This window comes from Erinaceus europaeus, chromosome 6, assembly GCF_950295315.1.
Source record: "Erinaceus europaeus chromosome 6, mEriEur2.1, whole genome shotgun sequence".
Lineage (NCBI taxonomy): Eukaryota > Metazoa > Chordata > Mammalia > Eulipotyphla > Erinaceidae > Erinaceus > Erinaceus europaeus.
Genome location: NC_080167.1, coordinates 65184918 through 65210342, shown reverse-complemented (window position 1 = coordinate 65210342; position 25425 = coordinate 65184918). Strand labels below are relative to the sequence as shown.

The 25425-nt window shown below is 53.3% G+C and overlaps 1 protein-coding gene across 1 annotated transcript; it reads left to right on the top strand.

Annotated features, from left to right (window-relative positions):
- The first annotated feature begins 150 nt into the window (after positions 1–150).
- On the top strand, positions 151–25330 carry PITRM1 (pitrilysin metallopeptidase 1). Its single transcript, XM_060192385.1, has 27 exons — positions 151–247; positions 2179–2275; positions 3667–3773; positions 4045–4196; positions 4926–5040; positions 5125–5221; positions 7135–7295; positions 9316–9442; positions 9710–9798; positions 10488–10616; positions 11152–11265; positions 11427–11523; positions 12647–12781; positions 15758–15896; positions 17407–17523; positions 18976–19108; positions 19763–19883; positions 19966–20042; positions 20873–21038; positions 21418–21518; positions 22464–22584; positions 23231–23299; positions 23602–23714; positions 24209–24334; positions 24557–24702; positions 24823–24925; positions 25010–25330. Exons 1-27 carry the CDS (start codon positions 201–203, stop codon positions 25101–25103), a joined length of 3093 nt encoding a protein of 1030 aa, XP_060048368.1. The 5' UTR covers positions 151–200; the 3' UTR covers positions 25104–25330.
- Positions 25331–25425: the final 95 nt, after the last annotated feature.

Sequence of the window (25425 nt, the reverse complement as noted above, 5' to 3'; positions counted from 1 at the left end):
ACAGGCCACGCCTCTCTGCGCACAAGGTCTCGCCACGTAGGCCCCGCCCACCGCGGTGGGAGCCCCGCCCTCTTCGTGACCAGCCTATCGTAGAGCCCTTTATCCTGTGCACTGGCCAATGGGAGGGCGCCACTGGTCCCGCCTCCGCGCCGTGCGTGCTGTTAAGTGGGGTTGCGCGCGGCTCCTGCGGATCTGCCGCCATGTGGCGCTGCGGGCGTGCTGCGGGTCCCCTGCGGAGGCTGAGCGGGTGAGCCCCGGGGCCCAGGGTGATCGCAGCTGGGGTGACGCGGCGCGCTGCGGGGCCCAGCGCGGAGACGGGAGCGGTCGGGGGCTCGGCGTCCCAGGAACACCCGGACACCCCTGATCTGAGCTCCTTCCTTGGAGATCCCTTATCTGGGACTCCTGGGGTCCAGCCAGTGGAGCTGGGGTGCCAGGACAGGGAGCAGGGGTGAGCCCCGTGGGTGTCAGGCTTTGAAGTGGTGTGGGTGGTTGATGGGGTGCACCCATGTCTTAAACGGCCTCTCCTGCCTCCTGGCTCGCGTGTCTGCCCCCTGGCTGCCTCTTGTGGGCAGGGAGGCCTCCCATTCAGGCCCAGCTAGGCCGGTTCTTAAATCGTAGCCTCCGGGACGCGAATTTGTATGAAAAGACACATTTATGGTGGAAAAGTGCATTTTGTTTCCGACCTCCACTGAGTGTCACAACCCGAATTTGTAAAACAGGGTTTCACCGGCTTAAAAAAAAAAGTGGGGCTGGGGGGGGCTGCTGTTGGCCCAGCTGCAAAAGTGGGGTGTTGGGTGGGGGTATAGCATAATGGTTATGCAAAGAGACTTTCACGCCTGAGGCTCTCAAGTCCCAGGTTCAATCCCCCACACTGCCATAAGCCAGAGCTGAGCAGTGCTCTGGTAAAATAAAATAAAAGTGGGGTGTTGGCTGTTGGGGTGCCCAGCTCTGGCTGCAGGGGTATCCACGCCACCTGGTCGTGCTCACACTCCGTGTCACCCTGTCCTGAAAATCTGACCCCCAGCAAAGCCAGGATCTCAGGTTCTGGAGGGAAACCATCAGTGCTGCCTGATAGTGAGTGAGCAGTGAGCTTTCTTTTGTGTGTGTTTTTCTTTCAAAGAAGTTATCTTGTGGGCTGTGATGTTCATGTAGGCTGTAGCCTCCAGTATGCGGCTCCGCAGATGAGCCCCTCTGTTACACAGGGTCGTGGTCCTTTAATAACAGTCACTTAGGGAGTCCGGCGGTAGCGCAGCAGGTTAAGTGCAGGTGGCGCAAATCCCAAGGACTGGAATAAGGACCTCGGTTCTAGCCCCCAGCTCCCCACCTGCCGGGGAGTCGCTTCACAGGCGGTGAAGCAGGTCTGCAGGTGTCTGTCTTTCTCTCCCCCTCTGACTTCCCCTCCTTTCTCCATTTCTCTCTGTCCTATCCAACAACAAGGACATGTATAACAACAGCAATAATAACTACAACAATGAAATAAAGGGAATAAATAAATAAATGTTTAAAAAAATCTAAAAAAAAAAAAAGAACAGTCACTTAGTAAATAATAAGTTGTCTTACAAGTTATCTGGGCTCTGAAGAAAAGTGACAAAGTGACATTCTGTGGCTAGATTCGCAGATCTGAATTAAGACCAAGAAGCCCTTTTTTTTAAAGGTTTTTTTTAAATATTTATTTTTTTTGTTGCCCTTTTTGTTTTATTGTTGTAGTTATGATTGACATCCTTGTTGTTGGATAGGACCAAGAGAAATGGAGAGAGGAGGGGAAGACAGAGAGGGGGAGAGAAAGACAGACACCTGCAGGCCTGCTTCACCACCTGTGAAGCGACTCCTCTGCAGGTGGGGAGCCAGGGGCTCGAACTGGGATCCTTATGCTGGTGCTGCGCTTAACCCGCTGCACTATCGCCCGACTCTCCCAAGAAGCCCTTTTTGACGTGAGAGCTGTATTTTGTACAGCGAAGGAATGCCGGCATTTGCTTACTAGTTGCTTGTGGAGCTTGGGTTGAGGTCAAAGAACCGCATACGTGACAGAACATGAGTGAAAGTTATTTTCTGGAATGTGCTCGGAAGATGAAAGGTTAACTTTTGCTGTCTCATGGCAGTGTGCCTGCCACCTTACAGAGTTTCCTGGACCAACTCTCTTCAAATCTGTACTTTGTTTACCCTCTCTAACCAAAACAGGGCCAACCTTGGAGCCCGGAGGTGGGGGAGCACGGCCTGTGAGCGGGCACTGCGCTACCAGGTCGGAGAAAAGATCCACGAATTCACCGTGAACCAGGTACGTGGGGAGGCAGTGCAGGGGGTGGGGATACGGGCCTCTTTCTCCTTTCCATCCTCTCCTGTCCCCAGTAAGCAGAACAGTTCCTGCTCTGAAGTTCAGACCCTGCCGCCTCCCCGTCACAACTGCTGGACTGCAGGCACATGTGCTGTGTCCTTCCAGGCTGGCTTGAGACAGCCCACAAGTTTGCTCCAGCCTGAGGCCGAAGCATTCTGTTTCTGAGACACTGTGCTTAGAAGCACAGATGAGGGACTGTGGGCCAGAGTTGCAATTCTGGTTAAATAGAATTCCCTAGGCCTTGTTGCTTAAGCTTTCAGGCTTTCCTGAACTGGAATAATTAGAAGATGTATACTTTGCATAACGGTCTGCTATTGACATCATGCTGGTGATGCTTCCTTTTAACAAACAACAAAGGCAGATGCTCAGAGCAGGGAACAGTGGGCTGCTGAGCCCCCCGGGGAACTGAGTGAGGGACATCCCTGGGGGAGTGCAGAGAGCTGCCCTGCTTTTGGGGCAGGGCAGGAAGGCCTGTGTGTGCAGAAGGACGGTGACTTTAGGGGGACAGGAGCCCGGCCCCGGCCCAGGGCAGGAGGAAGGGTGAGTCACTCAGAGAGGCTGCACCGCCTCAGCCATCATGGAGGGCCTGAACGCTGGGCAGAGGGTAGGCTGGCTGTCAGTTACACCGGCCACCAACGAGGACGACCTTGTTGCGGTCCACTGACCTTGTTTCCTTCACTTCTCAAGGCTTGTGGAAACCGGGTATATGACCAGCCTGACCCTCATCGGAGGCAGAGGCAGCGTGCAGCTGCCCTGAGACCCTCCAGTGTGTCTCCCGCCTCCACAGGGCACAGCGGCCTCTTGTAGACAGCAAGAGGCACCAGAGCAGAATTCTGACCCGCTCTGCCAGCTATTCTCTCAGCCAGCCTCTAGAAAGTGGGGTGGCAAGAGTGGGCTGCATCAGGGGGGAAGGAGGGACCTAGACTAGGGGCTCACCCGGGAAAGGAAGGCCCGTGCTCGGATGAGTGTGGGAGCCTCCCAGCAGGACGAGTAACGGAGGCTTCCCCTGTCACGCTGTGCCTCTGGGGAAAAAGAGGGAGCCTTCTTCCTCCACCCCAGGGTCCCCCTGAGCACTGGGTGAGGAAGAGGGGACCTTCACCTGCCTCCAAGGCAGCCAGTGGGACTGGCGGGTCTGGAAGCGGCTCTGACGTTGGTTGGCTGCCTTGTGGCACTGAGCACCGAGCACCCAACTGGAGCTTCCCGGAGGCTGTGGCACACAGGCAGTGCTGTCCTAGCGTCGCTCTCCCTCCTGCTTGGGAGCAGCTGGCACAATGGTGACCCCTCTGGGCCCTCCCCCAGCTATCAGTGGCTCATCTTTTCCTCTTCATCGCCAGGTGACATCCATCCCTGAGCTGTTCCTGACAGCGGTGAGGCTCAGCCATGACAGCACCAAGGCCCAGTACTTACACCTGGCCAGGGAGGACCCCAACAACCTGTTCAGGTGTGTGTGTGCATCGTGCAGCTCAGCTGTCGCACCTAGAACGGCTGTGGAGTGTCGTCCTGAGACCAGAAGGGAAGACTAGGGGGGTTTCTGTCCTTGGTGACATAGCAGAAACAGTCTCCCTCAGGGACTTTCCTCAGGAGGGCCAGGCAGCAAGCAAAGTCTGAGTAATGCCGACGCTGCTTCTAGCACGCCAAGGTGCCTGTGTGCCCTGCGCTGTCCTGCTCAGGCCGAGAGCCTGGCCCGGTGACCCCTGTCCCATTGTCCCCAGCGTGCAGTTCCGCACCACGCCCATGGACAGCACAGGCGTGCCCCACGTGCTAGAGCACACGGTCCTGTGTGGCTCGAAGAGGTACCCCTGCAGGGACCCTTTCTTCAAGATGCTCAACCGCTCCCTGTCCACATTCATGAACGCCTTCACAGGTAGGGCTCCTCCTGGGCCTCCCCACTGGGACTTAGCACTCAGGGGAGTCGGTTGTAGCGCAGCGGGTTAGGTGCACATGGCGCAAAGCGCAAAGACCGGCGGGAGAATCCCGGTTCGAGCCCCTGGCTCCCCACCTGCAGGGGGGTCGCTTCACAGGCGGTGAAGCAGGTCTGCAGGTGTCTTTCTCTCCTCCTCTCTGTCTTCCCCTCCTCTCTCCATTTCTCTCTGTCCTATCCCACAACAATAATAACTCCAACAATAAAATAACAAGGGCAACAAAAGGGAATAAATACATTTAAAATAAAATTTAAGAAGTTAAAAAAAAAAAAAAGACAGCGCTCAGGTGGAAAGATGATGGGAGGTCTGTGCCTTGCATGCTGCCCAGATTCAAAAACCGGTTTCAGGATAAAGACATCTGAGTATTTTTCTGGAAAAGGTCAGAACTGTTTTCTCTGAAGAATATGGCTGTAGGTAGAATTCAGCCTCTTCGCAGTGTGCTGATGGCCTTTGAGTTTTCATTTTAGGATCTAGGGTAGCGAGGAGACAGCGGGTGTGCAGAGCAAGTGCCATCTGGGAAGCCTAGGCGTCCGTCCGTCTGTGAGGACACTGAGCCGGTGCTGAGCTCCAGCGGCTGGGGCGGGCGCTGTGCGGGGAAGAGTCCCCGTGAAGTAGATCAGGAACGTGCCTGCGGAAGTCTTGACTTTTAAAACCTTTTCATTTGTGCCCAGCAAGCGATTACACTCTGTACCCGTTTTCCACACAAAACCACAAGGACTTCCAGAACCTTCTCTCCGTGTACTTGGATGCAGCCTTCTTCCCCTGCTTGCGGGAACTGGATTTCTGGTAGGAGGCAGCGAGAGGCCTTCCTTGTAGTTAGCTGACCGGGTGTCAGTCACCATCAGCTCATGCCGCCTTATCTCCGTGCAGGCAGGAAGGCTGGCGGCTGGAGCACGAGAACCCCAGTGACCCCCAGACACCCCTGATCTTCAAAGGAGTCGTCTTTAACGAGATGAAGGGAGCATTCGTGAGTGTCTCCTTTTTCATATTGTTTGAATTGTCTTAATGATATAACTTACTAGAAAAGGTTTGACATTCTGTGATATCACTTAACTTTTTTTACTTATTTTTACCTGATAGAACAGATAAAAATTGAGAGGGGGGGAGATAGACGTGGAGAGAAAGAGGGGCTGGGTGGTGGCGCACCTGGTTGAGTGCACATGCTACTGTGCAAAAAGACTCAGGTTCGAGTCCCCAGTCTCCACCTGCAGGGGGAAAGCTTTGCGAGTGGTAAGGCAGGGGATTTCTGACTGTCTCTATCCAATAAAGATAATTTTTTAAAAAAGACATGGAGAGAGAGATCTGCAGACCTGCTTCATTGCTCATGAGGCTCCCCACACACACAGGTGGGGAGTAGGGGCTCGAACCCGGGTCCTCACACGTGATTTATGAGGATAACCAGCAAAAGAGAGATTTGTGGGGCTAGGCAGCGCGCCTGGTTAAATACTCACAGTGCACAAGGACTCAGGTTCAAGCCCCCAGTCCCCACCTGCATGGGGAAAGCTTCACAAGCAGTAAAGCAGGGCTGCAGGTGTCTCTCTGTCTCTCTCCTTCTTTACCTCCCCCCTCAATTTTTCTGTCTCTATCCAATAATAAATAATTAAATAAAAAAGAATTAGTCTGTTCGAGCCCCCAGTTCCCCACCTGCAGGGAAGTCGCTTCACAGGCAGTGAAGCAGGTCTGCAGGTGTCTGTCTTTCTCTCCCCCTCTGTCTTCCCCTCCTCTCTCCATTTCTCTGTCCTATCCAACAACGAACAACATCAGCAATGGCAATAATAATAACCACAACGAGGCTACAACAACAAGGGCAACAAAAGGGGGAAAAAAAATGGCCTCCAGGAGTGGTGGATTCATGGTACAGACATCAAGCCCAGCAACAACCCTGGAGGAAAAAAAAAAATCCAAAAAAAAAAAGAATTAGGCTCAAAAAACAAAAAAGAAAAGAAGGTGGGGGGAGGACAGGCAGTGGTGCAGCAGGTTACATAGTACAAAGCCCACAGTACAAAGCGCAAGTACCTGCACAAGGATCCCGGTTCGAGCTCCGGGCTCCCCACCTGCAGGGGGGAAGCTTCACAGGCGGTGAAGCAGGTCTGCAGGTGTCTGTCTTTCTCTCCCCCTCTCTGTCTTCCCCTCCTCTCTCCATTTCTCTCTGTCCTATCCATTAAAATGGAAAAATGGCCGCCAGGAGCAGTGGATTTGTAGTGCAGGCACCAAGCCCAGCGGTAACCCTGGAGGCAGAGGGAGAGAGATTGATTTGCAAAAGATGCAGCATGGTGCATCTCCGTGACTACTCTGGCTCAGCATGAAAAGTGTCTCCCAGAGAATATTTGCATGAACACATACGATGGGTTAAGCTAACAAACGACTGTTTCAAATATCGGAGCCTAAATTTCTAATCCAGGAACATTAAGAGCAGACATATCAGAACCCCATGTCACCTGAAACACTTTAGGGACTTTGTTGGCATTTAGGGGTGTGAAGGCACCCTTGAGAGCCGTAGTCTAGAGCCTCAGAGCCTCCCCTCTGCCCTGTGGGCGTGGGGGCCCCCTTGGGGTCTGCCCCTCTGTAGCTTATCCTCAGTACTTAGTGTGAGTATTGTGTCCTCAGACACCTTCCTGGTGAGAGGCTGTCGCCCCCTCCCCCCACACACACACACACATACACACACACACTGCAGTGGTGGCCACTGCTGACACGCTGCCAGTGGCCTGCTCTGTGTCCCCAGCAGACTGAGTGACATGGGTGCTCTGTGCAGAGACACTTGGGGTCCCCTGTGCTGATGGTTTTACTGACAGGTGCGGTGGGTCCGTGCTCCTGGGACGGGGTGAGTTGGCCGTGTATGTCCCTTCACACACCTGCTCCCTGCTTTTTCATCTGAAGACAGATAACGAGAGGATATTCTCCCAGCACCTTCAGAACCGACTTCTTCCTGACCACACGTACTCGGTGATCTCGGGCGGCGACCCACTGTGCATCCCAGACCTGACGTGGGAGCAGCTGAAGCAGTTCCACGCCACACATTACCACCCCAGCAATGCCAGGTGGGTGCCCTCCCCGGTGTCACAGCACAGTGGCAGACAAGTGGCTGGTTTGCGTTTTCTTTTTCTTCTTTTTTTGTTTTTAATATTTATTTTTCCTTTTTGTTGCCCTTGTTTTTTTATTATTGTCGTTATTATTGTTGTTATTGATGTCATTATTGTTGGGTAGGACAGAGAGAAATGGAGAGAGGAGGCAAAGACAGACACCTGCAGACCTGCTTCACCGCCTGTGAAGCGACTCCCCTGCAGGTGGGGAGCCGGGGGCTCGAACTGGGACCCTTATAACAGTCCTTGCGCTTTGCGCCACGTGCGCTTAACCCACTGCATTACTGCCCAGCCCCTGGTTTGTGTTTTCTTATACAAAGTAGCATGATTCCTCATGTCTGACAGATAAGTGTCTGCTAAGGCGTAGCTGAGGGTGAGAGTCTCTAGGCAGCAGTACAAGGCCTCTCTGACTCGCCGGGCTCATTCCAGTCTGCAGTGCCGGTGCTCAGACACACACACACCCCGTGGGCGATGCCCACCTTCTGCATCTCTAGACTGAAGTGTGGGGCAGGAGGGGGCCCTAGGTCGGGGGCCTCTCTCCATGTGGCTGATGAGACTGTTAGCCGCGGGAGGACGCTGTTTCACAGAGTGCTCATTTCCAGAGTACTAAGCATGAGGCAGCAGTGCTTGTACTTACAGATCAATCCAGCAGAAATGGAAAATCACTTCTACAGTCATTTTAACCACCCCTAAGTCTTAGTGTGTATTGTGAAGGCATCCCGGTGCGGTGTAGGGAATAGAACAAGGGCTCCGTTCATTAGTCATTTAGACACGTGGAGCCCACATCTGGAGCCTGTACACTTTTTTTTTTAGTTTTAATTTTTAATTTTTTTTTTGCATTTTCTTTATTTATTTACTGGATAGAGACAGTCAGAAATGGAGAGGGAAGGGGCTGACAGGGAGAGAGACTGAGAGACACCTGCAGCCCTGCTTCACCACTTGCAGTTTTCCCCCTGCAGGTGGGGACCAGGGCCTCAAGCCTGGGTCCCTGCGCACTGTGACCTGTGCACTCAACCAGGTGCGCCACCACCCGGGTTTTTTTTTTATTATATTTATTTATTTATTGGATAGAGACAGCCAGAAATCAAGAGGGAAGGGGGTGATAGAGAGGGAGAGAGACAGACACCTGCAAGTAATGCTTCACTACTCACAAAGCTTTTCCCCTGCAGGTGGGGACCGGGGGCTTGAACCTGGGCCCTTGTGTGCTGTAGCATGTGCACTCAACCAGGTGCGCCACCACCCAGCCCCTGGAGCCCATATTTGGAAGGAAGGCAGGATCCCTAACACATTAAGGCATTTTCTTACATAAGACAATACCGTTATCCCCACACTTAAAATAAAAAAACAACCTGCCACAAACCAGCCATCTACTGCTTTCTGCTTCTCCCCAGAACATTCGTCTAATGCACCGAAGTCCACTAGTTGCCCTTAGTGTGCCTTTCATGACCCTGTCCTGACCTCCACTGACAGGTGGGAGACATGAGGCCGGGCCTCTCACTTCTCACCCCTGGCTGGCTCTGGGGCCCCCAGGCTGCCTGGGGACATGTGACTGACAAGAGCCTGATCTGTGGTCAGAGCTCCTTCCCAGCATCCCCTGCATACTGCTCATCTACTTCCCTAGAGAGCCATCTGCGTTGATTCCTAACTTTTCTTTTTTTAAAAAAAATATATATATTTATTCCCTTTTGTTGCCTTTGTTGTTTTCTTATTGTAGTTATTATTGATTTCGTCATTGTTGGATAGGACAGAGAGAAATGGAGAGAGGAGGGGAAGACAGAGAGGGGAGAGACAGATAGATACCTGCAGACCTGCTTCACCGCCTGTGAAGCGACTTCCCTGCAGGTGGGGAGCTGGGGGCTCAAACCAGGATCCTCCTGCCGGTCCTTGCTTTGCACCACCTGCGCTTAACCCGCTGCGCTGCCGCCCGACTCCTGATTCCTAACTTTTCAACTGAATGACACTATTCTCCAAACGTCAGGTTCTTCACTTATGGTAACTTCCCACTGGAACAGCACCTGAAGCAGATTCAAGAAGAAGCGTTGAGTAAATTTGAGAAAATTGAGCCACGCACCATAGTTCCAGCCCAGAAGCCATGGGACAAGCCGGTGGGTGTTCGCCCGAGATGCAGGCACCCGCCACACCTCAGAAAGGAAAGGAAAACTGAGCTGTGGGTTGATGAGGGCTTATAGGGTGTGAGCTTGGTGGGGATCAGGGCGTCTCAAGCCTCTAGAGAATGGTCGTGTGTTGGAGGTGAGTTGAGCAAAAGGCATCGTGTTCTGAGCCATGTTCTCAGCCCGGGTGACCTCTGCTAGCTTCCAGCCCTCCCTTCACACTCTGCCCACTCACAGTGACCCTTCCCACTCCTTTTCCAGCGGGAATTCCATGTAACGTGCGGCCCAGACTCCCTGGCAGCAGACTCCTCTAAGCAGACCACTGTCAGTGTCAGTTTCCTGCTCTCAGAGTAAGTGCCCCTCTGCAAGTCAGGAGAGGACCTAGGGCACAGGGCAGGGGATTTCTCCAGGTCCAAGTGTGAGGGGACACAGGACTGGGATCTGGGAGTCTAGCAGCCTCTGGGTGAGGGGTCTTGAAGCATCCCTGTGGAAGAGACTGGTGACTTCCTCGCTGGCTTTTTTTTTTTTTATTATTATTATTAATGAAAAAGATAGGGGAGAGAGAGAACAAGACATCACTCTGGTACATGTGCTGCTGGGGATCGAATTTGGGACCTCATGCTTGAGAGTCTAGTGCCTTAGCCACTGCGCCACCTCCCGGACCACCCCCGCTGGCTTTCGAGCTCATCCGCTGAGCTTGGCTCTGCTCATGTCGGGAGTCCCAGTGCCTCTGAATAGAGAAGGGCAGCACTTGGCATGTGCCCTCGCCATCCTGGGCACAGAAATCAGCCCTGTGGCTGAGACCCCACTGCCCCCAGGAGGGTCCCAGTATGAGCTTTGCAAACCCAAAGCAGTGCCCTGTTTCTGCCCATGTGTCTATTAAAATAGAGGCTGGAATGAAAGACTTTCTCTAGTAGAACTGAGCACTATTTGAAATACCAGTGTCAGCTCCAATAGGGCCATTTAGTGATGGTGAAAAGCATTCGTAAGGATCACCACTTTCCCCTTTTCCCTCCCCATGCCCCCCTTCTTAATGAAGCATCACTGATACGTTCGAGGCCTTCACGCTGAGTCTGTTGTCTTCGCTCCTGATTGGTGGACCCAACTCCCCCTTCTACAAAGCCCTGATTGAGTCTGGGCTTGGTACAGACTTTTCTCCTGATGTCGGGTGAGCCTTCCTGTTAGATGAGCCCAGTAGCTCACGGTCAAAGGTGGCTTGGGCATTTGACAAGGCCTGGGCCTGCATTTGGCTGTCACAACTTGTGGGGGTGGGGGGTTGCCAGGCCTTGCCTCCTAGCCACAGCCAGCCTCCCTCACCCCGCACCCCTGCCCTGTGTAGACGTGCAGATGTGAACTAGGCTGTGGAGCCTGTCCCGGGTGAGCAAAACCCAACGGTAGAAGGAAAGCGAGTATCTCCTCTCTGCCTCTCCACAAGTTGGGCCAGTCAATTTCTTTGAAAACTAGAATCTCATGAAACTTCCCCTCACTACTCTGAATTCTCTTGAGTGTGGACATGAGAATATGACCAACTGTGCCCAAGGAGAAGCATGTGACAGCCCTGCCTTCCGTGCTTTCTCGGGGGGTTGGAGCTTCACGTCCTTATCAGCTCAGCTCTGCCGATGGAGACATGACTTTTCAGTGGACTACCCATGGCAGGTGACAAAGGTCGTGTGGATTCTGAGGCGCCCTCTGTCTTGCTCCAGCTACAACGGCCACACCCGGGAGGCCTACTTCAGCGTGGGCCTGCAGGGGATCTCGGAGAAAGATGTGGGGAAGGTCCGAGACCTCATCGACAGGACCATCGAGGAAGTCGCCGAGTGAGTGCCGAGCCCAAGAGCGGGGCCTGCTGGGTGTGGTCCCGCCTCATGCAGAGAGAGGCCCAGCTCGTCCACTGGGAAAACTGTCCCTGGACACCAGTGGTTGCCCGGTGGCCACCCTGCCCCGTCTGCTTTCATCAGCTCAGTTCTTGCCTCTGTAGGAAAGGGTTTGAAGACGACCGCATCGAAGCCTTACTCCATAAGATTGAGATCCAGATGAAGCATCAGTCTGTCAGCTTTGGACTCGCCTTGACCTCGGTGTGTAGGGACTTCTCAGCCTCTTTCCTTTCTTGGTCGTATTTTAAATTTTTTTATTTTACTTTTGTGTTTGGCGGCTCTTCAAAGTATATGTTAATGGGCCGGGGAGATAGCATAATAGCTGTGCAAAAATATACGCATGCCTGAGGCCTCACAGGTCTTGGGTTCAATCCCCAGTCACACCATAATCCAGGGCTGAACAGTGGTTTAAAAAAAAAAAATGGGGACAGGGGAGGGGTACGTGTTGATCATGGGATTTATGATGACTGTTGACTTCCTGGTACTCAAAGTTTTAAAAAACAATTTAAGCCTGTGTTTTTATGCTAGCAAGGAAAGGTTTAGACTATCTTTAGATTTTTTTGCTTGTTTGTTTGTTTGTTTCGTTTTCCCTGATGATTATAGCTTTATTTCAAGAGGCATAAAGTCTGGGCTTGATCTTGAGAATCAAGAAAGATTTGGTCATGGCCTACATGTTGGGTAGAAACTGAGGCAAAAAGATAAAGTCTTCCAGTCAGGATGTGGGGCCTGACCTGAAGTGAGGAAAACACTGTACAGCCCCTAGCCAGGAAGGTCAGCCTGGAAGTGGGCCCTACCATTTTCTCTTCAGCTTAAAAAAAATAAAGGGGGAGGAAGACCAGACGGTAGCCTACCGGGCTAAGTGCACATAGTATGAAGCGTAAGGACCTGCACAAGGATCCCTGTTCAAGCCCCCGGCTCCCTACCTGCAGGGGGGCGTCACTTCATAGGCGGTGAAGCAGGTCTGCAGGTGTCTTTCTCCCTCTCTGTCTTCCCCTCCTCTCTCCATTTCTCTGTCCTATCCAATGAAAAAGTGGAGAAAAATGGCCTCCAGTAGCAGTGGACCAAGCCCCAGTGATTACACTGGAGAAAAGAAAACGTATTTATGAGAGAACCAAGGCATCACCATGGCACACATGGTGCCAGGGATGGAGCTTAGCCACTGAGCCGCCTCCCCAGCCATCAGCTCTCCCTCTGAGCAGAGACAGGCCTCTGAGGTGTCTTAAAGCACAGCAGCAGATCTTAGCAAGCCTCCCCGAGGGGACTGTGCCTGCACTGGGCAGGCCTCCCAGCGGGCGCACGCCGGTGACTCGAGTCCCCGTTGCAGTACATAGCCTCCTACTGGAACCACGACGGGGACCCTGTGGAGCTCCTGAAGCTGGGTGGCCAGGTGGAACAGTTCAGACGCTGCCTAAAGGAAGACCCCAAGTTTTTGCAAGAAAAAGTCAAACAGTACTTTAAGGTAAAAAAACTAGAGCTTATGTCTGTGATCTCAAAGCTGACTTCTATAATAATGCTTCGAAACAGGATGTTTCATCTAAGTCAGTTTTTATGAGACAGCAAAAACATCAGTGCTCGTATGCACTTAAATTCTACTAATACTTTATGAGGGGGCCCGGCTAGTGGCACACCTGGTTGAGTGCACATGTTACAATGTATGAGGTCCCGGGGTTCAAGCCCCTGGTCCCCACTTGCAGGGGGAAAACTTCACAAGTGGTAAAGCAGGAGTGCATGTGTCTCTGTTTCTTTCCCTCTCTATCTTCCCCTCTCAGTTTCTCTCAATTTCTGACTAATTCTATCCAGTAAATAAAGATAATAAGACACTTTTTTTTTAGATGTATTCATCAATGTGAGAGAAGTAGAATGTCACTCTGGCACATGCAATGCTGGGAATTGAACTTGGGACCTCAAACTTTCTTTCAAGTCCAGCATTCTAGCTACTGTGCCCCCTCCCAGGCCACGTAGTATGTGCTTACTCGTCTTCTGGGCACTCGGTGTGTGGTCACTGGTGCTGTGATGTTCTGTGAGACCTGCTTGGGGGTGGGGTGGGTGGGTGGGCCCACCCGGCCTACCCTCTGTGCAGAGGGAGCAGTTGCTAAGGCCATTGACATGGGCACAGACATTATTTGATCACATGACCTCCCGTTCCACTGAGTTTGTCACTTTCTGTGAAGTTGCTGCTCTGCTCTCCTTGTTCCTCTGGTGTTTGTTTCACTTGGGTCCTGTGTGTGTGACATCACAGATATGCAGTGGAAGCTCACACTTAACATTTATAAAACACTGCAGAACTTAGTTCCAGCTTTTGATAAGTTGGTTTAATGAAGACAAACACCAAATTGTTTTCTGTGTTATCTTAAACTTAGACAAAGGTGAGATTTATTATTTTTTTAAAGAGGGATACCTTAAGCCCTGCTTTACCATTTTGTTGTTGTTGGATGGAACAGAGAGAAATGGAGAGAGGAAGAGAGAAAGATAGGCACCTGCAGACCTGCTTCACTGCCTGTGAATCAACTCCCCCCACCCCCACAGGTGAGAAGCCGGGGACTCAACCGGGATCCTTAACACCAGTCCTGGCACTTTGCGCCACCCACACTTAGCCCACTGCGCTACTGCCCAACTCCCTCCACTTTTCTTTTAATTATCTTTATTTATTGGAAAGAGACAGCCAGAAATCAGATGGAAGGGGAGAGACAGAGAGAGACATACACCTATAGCCCTGCTTCAGCACTTGTGAAGCTTCCCCCGTGCAGGTGGGGGCTGGGGAGGGACCTTGAACCCGGGCCCTTGTGCACTGTAACATGTGCTCAGCCAGGTGCAACACCACCTGGCCTATGAAATTTCTAATGCTGAAAAATCAGATGACTGGCTGGCAAAATAGCTTGCCTGGACACTCCGTTGCCAGCCTTTACTGGGTTCCAGCCTGTGCCCCCTGCACTGAAAGAAGCTTGGTGCTGGGGTCTTTCCCTCCCTGTATCCTCTGTTTGTAGCTGGAAAAGTTCCCCTGCAGAACTGAAGTCCTGGCAATAACAAATAACAATAATAAATTTAGGGCTGCTCAAGGGAATTATTATTTTTATAAATATATATTTTTAATTTTTTAATTTATTTATTCATGAGAGAGGAGGAGAGAAAGAACCAGCCATCACTCTGGTACATGTGCTGCCAGGGATCGAACTTGGGACCTCATGCTTGAGAATCCAGTGCTTTATCCACTGCGCCATCTCCCAGACCACAGAGAATTATTATTATTTTTTAATTCTTGTTTTTGTTTATTCACAAGCAGGATGTGTAGATTAAGGGCCAATGTGCACCTTTTTTTTTTTTTTTTTCACCATGTGCACAGCCCAAGTTCGAATCCAGTCCCCACTGCATTGAAGGAAGCTTCAGGGGACTGAGGGATATAGCATAATGGTGATGCAAAGAGAGTCTCACATCTGAGGCTCCGAAGTCCCAGGTACAATCCCCACACCACCATAAATCAGAGCTGAGCAGTGTTCTGGTTAAAAAGAGAAAAAGAGAGGGGGCCAGGCGGTGGCGCACCTGGTTAAGTGCACAAGGACCTGGGTTCAAACCCCTGGTCCCCACCTGCAGGGGGGAAGCTTCACAAGTGGTGAAGCAGGGCTGCAGGTTTCTCTCTGTCTCTCCTCTCAGTTTCTCTCTGTCTCTATCCAATAATAAATAAATAAAAAGAGAAAGAAAAAGAAGAAAAGGAAAAGAAGGTAGCTTCAAAGGGGCCTGGTGGTAGTGCAGCGGGTTAAGTGCACATGGCGCAAAGCGCAAGGACCAGCGTAAGGATCCCGGTTCGAGCCCCCGGCTCCCCACCTGCAGGGGAGTCACTTCACAGGCGGTGAAGCAGGTCTGCAGGTGTCTGTCTTTCTCTCTCCCTCTCTGTCTTCCCCTCCTCCGTTTCTCTCTGTCCTATCCAACAACAACGGCATCAATAACAACAGGAATAACTACAACAACAGTAGAAAGACAACAAGGGCAACAAAAGGGAAAATAAATAAATAAAGGTAGCTTCAGTGCTGTGGTCTCTTTCACTCTCTTGGGAGCCAGACCATGGTGCAGCAGGCTTTGCAAGCAGTGAAGCAGGTCTGCAGGTGCCTATCTTTCTCTCCCACTCTGTCTCTTTTCTTCCTTTCTCAATTTCTCTCTTTCCCATACAACCACAGGAAAAAATGGCGTCTGGGAGTAGTAGATTCGTAGTGCAGTCACTGAGCCCCAGTGATAACCGTGGAGGCAGAAAAAACAAACCAAAAAAGTTGAATCCTGGGGTGAAGCATAGTGGGCCCTGGCTGCCCCCCCCCCCAGGCTGTGCTAAAAACATCTGGACCTGCAGACTCTTGGGGGCTTGGGCTTTGTGGAAGCACAGGTGGGGCACAGGGAGCTCTGGGCCGGCCTGCTTTCACGGACTCTCCTTGTCCTGCGGTCACTACAGAGTAACCAGCACAAGTTGACTCTGACAATGAAACCAGATGACAAGTATTCCGAGAAACAAACACAGATGGAAACAGAGAAGCTGAAGCAAAAAGTCAGCGTGCTTTCCCAGGAAGACAAGCAGCGGATCTACGAGAAAGGTCAGAGCCGCTCCCCCAGTCTGCCGGGAGCCTGGCCCGGCGGCCAGTGATTTGTGGGCACCTGTGAAGTCCGAGTTTGGTGTGATGGGGTCAGCCGAGTCCACCCAGTTTACCAGAAGCTGGCAGTTCAGAAAAGGCGGGAGTGCAGGAGAAGAGCTTTCCAGGAGTGACTCAGCTTGGCCAGGATTGGCCACTGAGGCGGTAGTGGCGTTGCATTATGGTTAGATGCTGAGTGAGCACCTCAGACGGGAGGTCTCTGTGGGGAAGAGAGGCCCTGGTTGCCTGTGTGCAGTGTGGGCACAGGTGAAGGCTGGGCAGTGGTGTGCCTGGTAGAGCACACGTTACAGTGTGCAAGGACCTGGGTTCAGTCCTCACCTGCGGGAGGGGAGTTTCACTAGTGCTGAAGCCAGGCTGCATATCTCTGTCTGTCTGTCTAGCTATCTCTCCCTTCTCTGTTTCTCTCTGTCCTATCAAATACATAAATAAATATGTAGGGAAGAAATTACTTATTAATGATAGAAAGAGGAGAAAGCAAAGGAACTAGAGCATCACTCTGGCACATACAGTACCAAGGACTGAACTCAGGACCTCGTGCTTCAACACTTTTTCCAACACTTCCAACACAAAAGGGTCCAACACTTTTTCCACTGTGCTACCTCCCAGGCTGCAGGCTCCTAATTCCCTGCAGTGCTAAACGCACTGACTGGCCCTTGCCCGGGCATTTACCCAGGGAATGACAGGCTCCCTGGTTTCGAGCAGCAAGGCTCCTCCACACCGGGAAGTGCTGCTGTGCTCAGTGTGGGTGGCGCTGGTGCCGTCACAGAACCTGGCGCACTTGGTGTAGGTGGCTCTCAGGTGCTGCGTCATAGGGGCACAGAGCTGGCGGGCTTGCACCCAGGCAGATGGACCAGCTGCTGAATGAGCCCACTAACGCCCACCCAGGAAACAGCCACGCTGAGTGGCTGAGCCTGCTCTTGGTGCCCCTGCGGGCCCTATAGGAGACGATGGCTTGGTCCTCGTGTGAGAACCAGCAGCCCTCTCCGTCAGCTGCACACGCAGACACTGATCCCTGGCTCAGCAGAGGACTGGGGCACTGTGATCCATTCTGGGAGATGCTCAGCCCTGGCATATGTGGTGCCAGGAATGGAACCCGAGACCCCAGGTTCTCAGACCTTTCCTCTTCTGCTCTCACCCCAGCCCCCAGCAAGTGTCCTGAAGTCTTGTTGCCCTTTGTGCAGTTAATTATACGGGCATTTTACCAAAAGTAGGAGAACAAGATGAGAATAAACAAAGATGTCACTGAATTCAGTTTGCCAGGCCCTGTTTGGGTGCTGTGAGGACAGGTCCTGCCAGAGTGGCATAGCATTTTGGGGGAGGGGGAGGTAGTAAGGGAGCCTCAAGGCGCCCACTGCTGGCTTGGCCCTGGGGCTGCCCTGAGCCAACAAGAGTGGGCAGAAAGAGGGCAGGTGGTGCTTTGGGGTCTAACGTTCACCACCATCCCCCCCCCCAGGTTTAGAATTACAGACTGAACAGAGCAAGCCCCAGGACGCCTCCTGCCTCCCAGCACTGAAGGTGTCAGACATCACGCCCTCCCTCGTGGGCACAGAGCTGGAGGTGGCCCTGGCAGGTGAGTACGGGCCTCTGTCCCCATCTGCCTGCCCCATAGGCTCTGGTGAGCAGGGCCTCCTCGGGGTGAGGACTCCTCGGGGTGGCTTCTCAAGCTCCCCTCCCGAGTCTTTCTTGCTCACACTTTGGAGGTGAGGGGATGAGGGCATAGTCGGCAGGCCAGGCCCAAAAGGGAGCCAACCTGGCCCCGTGTCAGTGTCACCCCAGACTTGCTCCTGTCGCTGTTTCAGTCCTGGAACGTTCCCAGCTTCGCTGTTTGGTTGGTCAGAGCTCTCTGTGCTGACAGACTGTTCATGATCCAGTGAAGATGGGTCAGGACTCAGCCCCACAGCCAAGAGGCAGTGAGACCAGGCCAGGAGGGTCTGCGTTTACCTTGGGAATTACTGGGCTGGGGGGCAAGAGCCTTGGAGCGGAAGGCTAGTGGGGGGTAGGGTCCCCAGCTAGCTTTCTTCAGCAGTGAGCCCCCTCTTTCCTAGCCCTGTGCTGAGCAGTCTCGCTGCCCACTTTCACACCAGCATCTACAGAGGGCAGCGTCTCTGAGCAGGAGGCTGCACAGAAAGAATTTAACCTTCTGCTGAGAAAGCTCTCAGCACCTTCTTCCAGCAGCATTTTACTTATTTTGGAGAGAGACAAAAGAGATTGAGAGGGAAGGAGGAGACAGAGAGAGAGAGAGAGAGACACCTGCCATGCTGCTTCACCACTTGTGAAGCTCCCCTCCCCCCACAGGTGGGCACCAGGGGCTTGAGCACCCTAACAGGTGCTCTCCACCAGGTATGCCTCCGCCTGGCCCTCCCGCAGCACATCCTGTTCTCATCTGCTGTCCGAGTGTCAGTGCAGGAACAGCATTTGCTGAGATGTCCCAGGGGTGGGGCAGGGCACCGTGTGCCGGCTTGCCCACGACACATTCCTGAGATCAATGATGGGCCAAGCGGCTACACCAGAGAAGCAACAGCTGCAGGACGAGACAAGAGGCCCTTGAGGGGGAGTCGGGCGGTAACGCAGCGGGTTAAGCACAGCTGGCGCAAAACACAAGGACCGGCATAAGGATCCTGGTTCGAGGCCCCCGGCTCCCCACCTGCAGGGGAGTCACTTCATAGGCGGTGAAGCAGGTCTGCAGGTGTCTGTCTTTCTCTCCCCCTGTCTTCCCCTCCTCTCTCCATTTCTCTCTGTCCTATCCAACAATGAAGACAATAACAATAATAATAACTACAACAATAAAACAAGGACAACAAAAGGGAATAAATAATTTAAAAAAAAAAAAAAAAGCCCTTGAGGGTCAGATGTGGCCACTTAGGACCCACCGGGATAACAGAAGCTGCCGTGCCAAGAGGCATCGGTGGGCAGGACTGCTGTTTCCAACGGGGGCCAGCCCAAGTGGGCAGCTCTGTCCAGCTGGCACAGGAGGCTGGGCTGGGGCAAGGGCTCTGGGGTAACTGAAGTCCTGTTTGTGCAGCTGGAGACACGCCCGTGCAGTACTGCGCCCAGCCCACCAATGGTGTGATCTACTTCCGGGCCTTCTCCAGCCTCAACTCCCTCCCCGAGGAGCTCAGGCCCTATGTGCCCCTCTTCTGCAGCGTCCTCACCAAGTAAGCCGGGGGATGGCTTGACCCTGACTCAGTTTCTCACCCGAGTCTGTCTACAGAAAAATGAGGACCTGGCGGGTGAGGCAGTAATCACACACCTTTCTCAGCGGGAAAACATCTTGCCAAGACTAAGGACGTTTTGTGGTCAGGAAACCTAAACACTTCAATATGTCACACAGCCCTGGGCCTGCTCTGAGGTTCTGCTGTGGCCCCACTGTCCTCATTAAACAGATGTCTGGACACGCTGCCACCTGTCCCTTCCCTGTCCAGGCATCCAAGAGGCTGGCTCAGGGGTGACAACCAGAGTCCCGTGTTCCAGATATTAGGGGCACGAGGTGGGCCCTGCTCGAGTTTAAGCATCCTTCACAGCTCTACTCTGAGAACCCAGCACAGGCATGAGAGACAGTCAGGGCAGGGGTTAGGGTGCTTCTTCCAGAAGCACCGTTAGTGTCAAGGTGGCCTCCACTTCCTCCCTAGGAATGCTGGGAGCAGGTGAGCGATTGGAGGAAGGGGGTGGAAGAGAAGGGAACTCAATGCGGGGCGAGAGTTGCTGAGGGAGCAAGGTCCTCTGGGTGGGGTGGGGCAGAAGGGGCCAGAGGGGAGGAGGCAGGACCTCCTGAGGCTGGTCCTGGGTGACAAGGGCCGCCGTGTCCCCAGGCTGGGCTGCGGCCTTCTGAACTACCGAGAGCAGGCCCAGCAGATTGAGCTCAAGACAGGAGGCATGACCGTCTCCCCCCATGTGCTGCCGGATGACTCGAACCTGGACTCCTACGAGCAGGTGGGGCCTCCTCCTTGTTTACACCCCCCCTCCCCCCGTGACATCATAGTTAACCTGTCGCCTTGTCTTCCGGTGACTTCAGGGTGTGCTCTTCTCGTCTTACTGCCTGGACAGAAACCTGCCTGACATGATGCATCTGTGGACTGAAATATTCAACAGGTAATGTTTCAGAGTGGATATTACTGTTTCAGAAAAGCACCACTTGGCCAGCTATACTGCCCTTTTTTTTTTATCATTATTTATTGGATAGAGACAACCAGAAATTGAGAGGTAAGGGGGTGATAGGAAGGAAGAGAGACAGAGAGAGACACCTGCAGCCCTGCTTCACCACTCACAGAGCTTTTCCCTTGCAGGTGGGGACCGGGGGCTTGAACCTGGATCCTTGAGCACTGTAACACATGCACTCAACCAGGTGCACCAACATCCGGCCCCCCGTTTTTCTTTTTAATAACAGGTTTACGGGGCTAGACGGTAGCGCAGTGGGCTCCAAGCTCAAGGACCAGAGTTAAGGATCCCGGTTCGAGCTCCCCCGGCTCCCTACCTGCAGGGGAGTCGCTTCACAGGCAGTGAAGCAGGTCTGCAGGTGTCTAAATCTTTCTCTCCTCCTCTCTGTCTTCCCTTCCTCTCCCCATTTCTCTGTCCTAACAACATAATAACTACAACAACAATAAAAAAGAGGGGACAACAAAAGGGGAAAAGCAAATAAAAAAACAAAAACATTTACGAACCTGAGTGGGGGGGGGGGATCGAGGAGCATATGTGGTGCTGGGAATTGCACCTGGGGCTTCAGGCTGGCAGACCCTGTGCTGCCCTCCCTGATTTTCTCACCTGGAGAGAACTTCCCCAGGCCTCGCTCACGGTGCCCTCTGCTGAGCCCCCTCCCCGGGCCCCTGCAGCCGGGTGTGCCAGCCACCGGAGGCTCCCACGTTTGTGGGGGCTGACGGCCAGGCCCTCTGATTCTGGAGTGCGCACCGCATGTCGCCCCACAGCCCCTGCTTTGAAGAGGAGGAGCGTTTCAAAGTGCTGGTGAAGATGGCCGCCCAGGAGCTGTCCAACGGGATCCCAGACTCGGGCCACCTCTACGCAGCCTTGCGAGCGGCCAGGACACTGACGCCCGCGGGAGACCTGAAGGAGACCTTCAGCGGGATGGACCAGGTGATGCTCCATTGGCTGCTCAGACCTAGCCAGACCCCCAGCGTCCCTGTTAGCATTCCCCAGTGAGAAGCTGTTGTTGCAGCTAGATGGCCAAGGACCTGAGTTCAAAAGACTCCCCCCCCAGTCCCCAAGCAGGGGTCCCTCTTTCTCCCTGTCTATCCTTCCCCTCTCTCAGTTTGTCTTATCAAATAAAATAACGGGGGGGGGGGGGGATTCAGAGAAAAGCTTATTCTGCTTGGTCAAAGTTACAGGAAAAAAGCTTTCCATCCAACCTCTTCCCAGCTCCTTCACACCAGGCAGGTGCAGGGGCAGCCGCCCCCCAGGACCCACAAGTCCTGGGCCCAGGGTCCAGTCTCTAAGTGCCGTCTCCTTGGTGCAGGTGAGGCTGATGAAGAGAATTGCAGAAATGACGGACATCAAGCCGGTGCTGAGGAAGCTGCCGCGTATCCAGAAACACCTGCTGAACCGTGACCACCTGAGGTGGGGGCTGGGCGCTGCTACCCCCAGGCTGCCCTCTCCCTGCTGTCAGCCAAGAGCCCAGAGGGAAAACACACTCCCTAAAGCCGTGATGATAGCAAGCAGTGATGACTCTGTAGCTTGTAGAAATAGTTTTTTGAGGGCATGCTAACTTTTTGGCAGCTGGGAATTTTCTCCTTCAGTGACGAGTTCACCTTTTTTTATTATTATTATTCTTTTGTTGCCCTTGTTGTTTGTAATCATTGTTGTTAATTGCTGTCGTTGTTGATGGATAGGACAGAGAGAACTGGAGAGAGATGGGGAAGACGACAGGGGGGGAGAAAGATAGACACCTGCAGACCTGCTTCACGGCCTGTGAAGCGACGACCCCCCCCCCCCCCCCCCGCAGATGGGAAGCCTGGGGTTTGAACAGGGATCTTTATGCTGGTCCTTGCTCTTAGCGCCATGTGCGCTTAACCCGCTGCACCACCATCCGGCTCCCGAGTTCACCTTCTTTTAAGTTATTTTTATTATTGTTGTTATTTTACCAGAGCCTTGCTTACAAGGCTGGCTCACAGTGGTGCAGGGGATTGAATCTGGAACCTTAGAGTCTTAGGCATCAACGTCTATTGCAGAACCATTATGCTGTCTCACCCACCCTCCAGGGTTCACATTCAGACCATTGATTTCACTCTGCGGATCTTGTCTGAGGGCACACTCCCCCAGGCTCCTTCAGAATGTTGAAGCTGAGGCAGAAAGGATGACCTGGCTGCGGCCAAAGACGGGGGGACACCGGAAGGAAGGCCTGTTGCTGGCCTGAGAGCACTGTGGAGGGAAGCTGGGCTGCTGGCCTACTTCCTCCATTCCTTTTTGACATTGTGGGGGTCTTTGTACACAAAGCAGCATGTCCTCCCTCTGTCTTTGCCACGAATCTAAAATGTGTCTGGCTCTGTGGTGCTGTGTCTGCAGGTGTTCGGTGAATGCCACTCCTCAGCAGCTGTCACAGAGCGAACAAGTGGTGGAGAGTTTCCTCAGAAGCCTCAGTCGGAGCAAAAAGGAGCGGAAGCCAGCACGTCCACACATGGTGGAGGTGAGCCAGTCAGGATACAAGCCCGGGGCCTGCCGTAGCCTTGAACCCGTGCTCTCTGCCATCATAGCTGCAACAAACACCCAGTTTGAGGCAGTGTGGTGAGAGCAGCAGAGAGCACTGCTTGCAGGGCATCTGCACTTGTCCTGGGAGTTGGAAGGCTGCCCCCCTGGGGGCCACAGCTCTGAAAGCCAGGGGAGGTTCCTATGGGTTCAGAACACTGGAGAAAAGTCACTAAAGTGGTCTGCCCTGAAGCTCCTCACTTTGGAATTCTTTGGAATCTTTATTTCTCTTTAAAAACATTTTGCTTGGAGGCTGGGTGGTAGCGCAGCAGGTTAAGCGCACATGGCACGAATCACAAGGACCGGCGTAAGGATCCCGGTTCGAGCCCCCGGCTCCCCACCTGCAGGGGAGTCACTTCACAGGTGGTGAAGCGGGTCTGCAGGTATCTATCTTTCTCTCCCCCTCGTTGTCCTCCCCTCTCCATTTCTCTCTGTCCTACCCAACAAAAACAACAACAGCAATAATAATAATAATAATAAACAACAAGAGTACCAAAATGGCCTCCAGGAGCAATGGATTTATAGTGCAGGCACCAAGCCCCAGCAATATTCCTAGAGGCAAAAAAAAAAATTAAATTTGCTTTCAGAAAACGTCACCTAGCGGACCCAGTGGCAGTGGATGCAGAGGCCCCCAAATCATAAGAAAGCTGGTCACAGTAAGTCAGCCCGACCTTACCCACCCCTGGGTCTCCGCCCAGCAGCTCACCATCCTAACCAGGCTCTCAGACAGTGGGACCCTGCCTCCAGCCCCCACTCGGCAGCAGGTCACTCAAGCTCAGCCTGGTCCCAGGAGCCTGCAGGGGGAAGACTCTTGAGTCCCATTTTTGTGTCACTATTCTTCCAGAGGACACAGATGCCCCGGGACGGCCCAGGGACGCCAAGGTTCCCTGTGCCTGGGCTGCGTGCGTGTGTCATGGCAGCCTAACCGATCTCTGAATGACACTCCTTTACTCCCCAGGACCCCACTTTCAAACCCTGCCAGATGAAGACACATTTCCTCCTTCCCTTCCCAGTCAACTACGTGGGCGAGTGTGTGAGAACTGCCCCCTACACTGACCCCGACCACGCCAGGTACTGTCGGGTCCCGTGGAGGGAGGGCAGTCAGTCGGCTTCCACCGTGAGGACAGAACTGCTCTCTGGGGAGTCGGGTGGTAGTGCAGCGGGTTAAGCACACATGGTGCATAAGGATCCCAGTTCGAGCGCCCAGCTCCCCACCTGCAGGGAGTCGCTTCACAGGCGGTGAAGCAGGTCTGCAGGTGTCTGTCTTTCTCCCTCTCTGTCTTCCCCTCCTCTCTCCACTTTTCTCTGTTCTGTCCATCAACAACAGTAAAAAAAAAAAAAAAAAAGGGAATAAATAAATAAGAAAAATCTGAAAAAAAAAGAAAAAGAACTGCTCTCTGTTCACCTGGGAAATGCAGAGAGAAAACCCCAAAATGGGACTACAGACCCTCCCTACACTCCACCCGCCTAGACATGAACATAGAGTGCCTGGGCTACTGCACAGCCCTCCCCTCACCCCCCCCCCCCATATCGGCCGCAGTAACATTGCTTTCTTTGCTTTTCAGTCTTAAAATCCTGGCCCGGCTGATGACCTCCAAGTTCTTGCACACAGAAATCCGAGAGAAAGGTGGTGCCTACGGCGGGGGCGCCAAGCTCAGCCACAATGGGATATTCACTCTGTATTCTTACAGGTTAGTCTCTGCCCGACCCACCCTCGCGGGGGCCACGCACAAACATGGGTCACCCTCCCTGTTCCAGCCCTTGAGGGCAGGACACCCCACTCACGGCTCCTCACCTCCTCTCCCAGTGAGATGAGCACCCTGTATTTGAACCATCCCCTCAAGGATGGGGGCTGTGAGATGGCAGGGTGCCCATGTCCTTATCCTCTGCCCAACTCTGTCCTGGTCTCCTAGGGACCCACAATCCACAGAAACCCTCCAGAGCTTCTCGAAGGCCGTGGACTGGGCCAAGGCAGGGCGGTTCTCCCAGCAGGACATAGATGAAGCCAAGCTCTCTGTGTTCTCTGCTGTGGATGCACCGGTGGCCCCTTCAGACCAAGGTACTGGGAACAGACAACAGCCCCTGACCTCTGAGTGGGGTCGTGTGCAGACCGCATCCTGCACCCTAAGGGCAGAGGGGCGGCCAGGGCCGAGAGTCAGCTCGCACCCCCTCCCTGCAGGGATGGATCACTTCCTGTACGGCCTCTCAGACGAGATGAAGCAGGCCCACCGGGAGCAGCTCTTCGCCGTCAGCCATGAAGACCTGGTCCGCGTGAGCAGCAAGTGAGTCCAGCGCAACAGGCCCCCCGGGTGGGTCTCCCTCCCCAAGACACAAGCCCGACGGCAGCCCCCTCTCCCACCCACCAGGTACCTCGGTGTCGGGAAAAGCACACACGGGCTGGCCGTCCTGGGGCCTGAGAACACGAAGCTCGCCAAGGACCCTTCCTGGATCGTGAGATGATGACCCAGCTCCTGGCACACGGACCCCAAAGTCTTGATCGTTCTTAAAAATCTTGCCAGAGGCATCAGAAAGTCAGACCAGAGTTTCTGAGAGTGAAGAAGCCAGCCATCACATGGGGAATACAGAGGTGTTACGCATCATTCTAGAATCTTCAGTGTGCTCGTTTTATCTCCTAACTCCAGAGTATTTATTTTTGAAGTGGAAAAATAAAAGGCAACTCCAGCTTAGTTTGCTTTCACTCTTATTTGATCCCATTTCCCGTTTTTCCCGTCCCAACCTTGTTATTATTAAATCACCACACATGTTAGCTTTTCACACTGAA

What these genes read in the sequence shown, in the direction of transcription:
- PITRM1 (XM_060192385.1), top strand. Translation starts at nt 201, where the DNA reads ATGTGGCGCTGCGGGCGTGCTGCGGGTCCCCTGCGGAGGCTGAGCGG. An exon ending in CCCCTGCGGAGGCTGAGCGG is followed by an intron (nt 248 to 2,178) that starts GTGAGCCCCGGG and finishes TAACCAAAACAG; the next exon opens with GGCCAACCTTGGAGCCCGGA. An exon ending in CTGGTCCGCGTGAGCAGCAA is followed by an intron (nt 24,926 to 25,009) that starts GTGAGTCCAGCG and finishes CCCACCCACCAG; the next exon opens with GTACCTCGGTGTCGGGAAAA.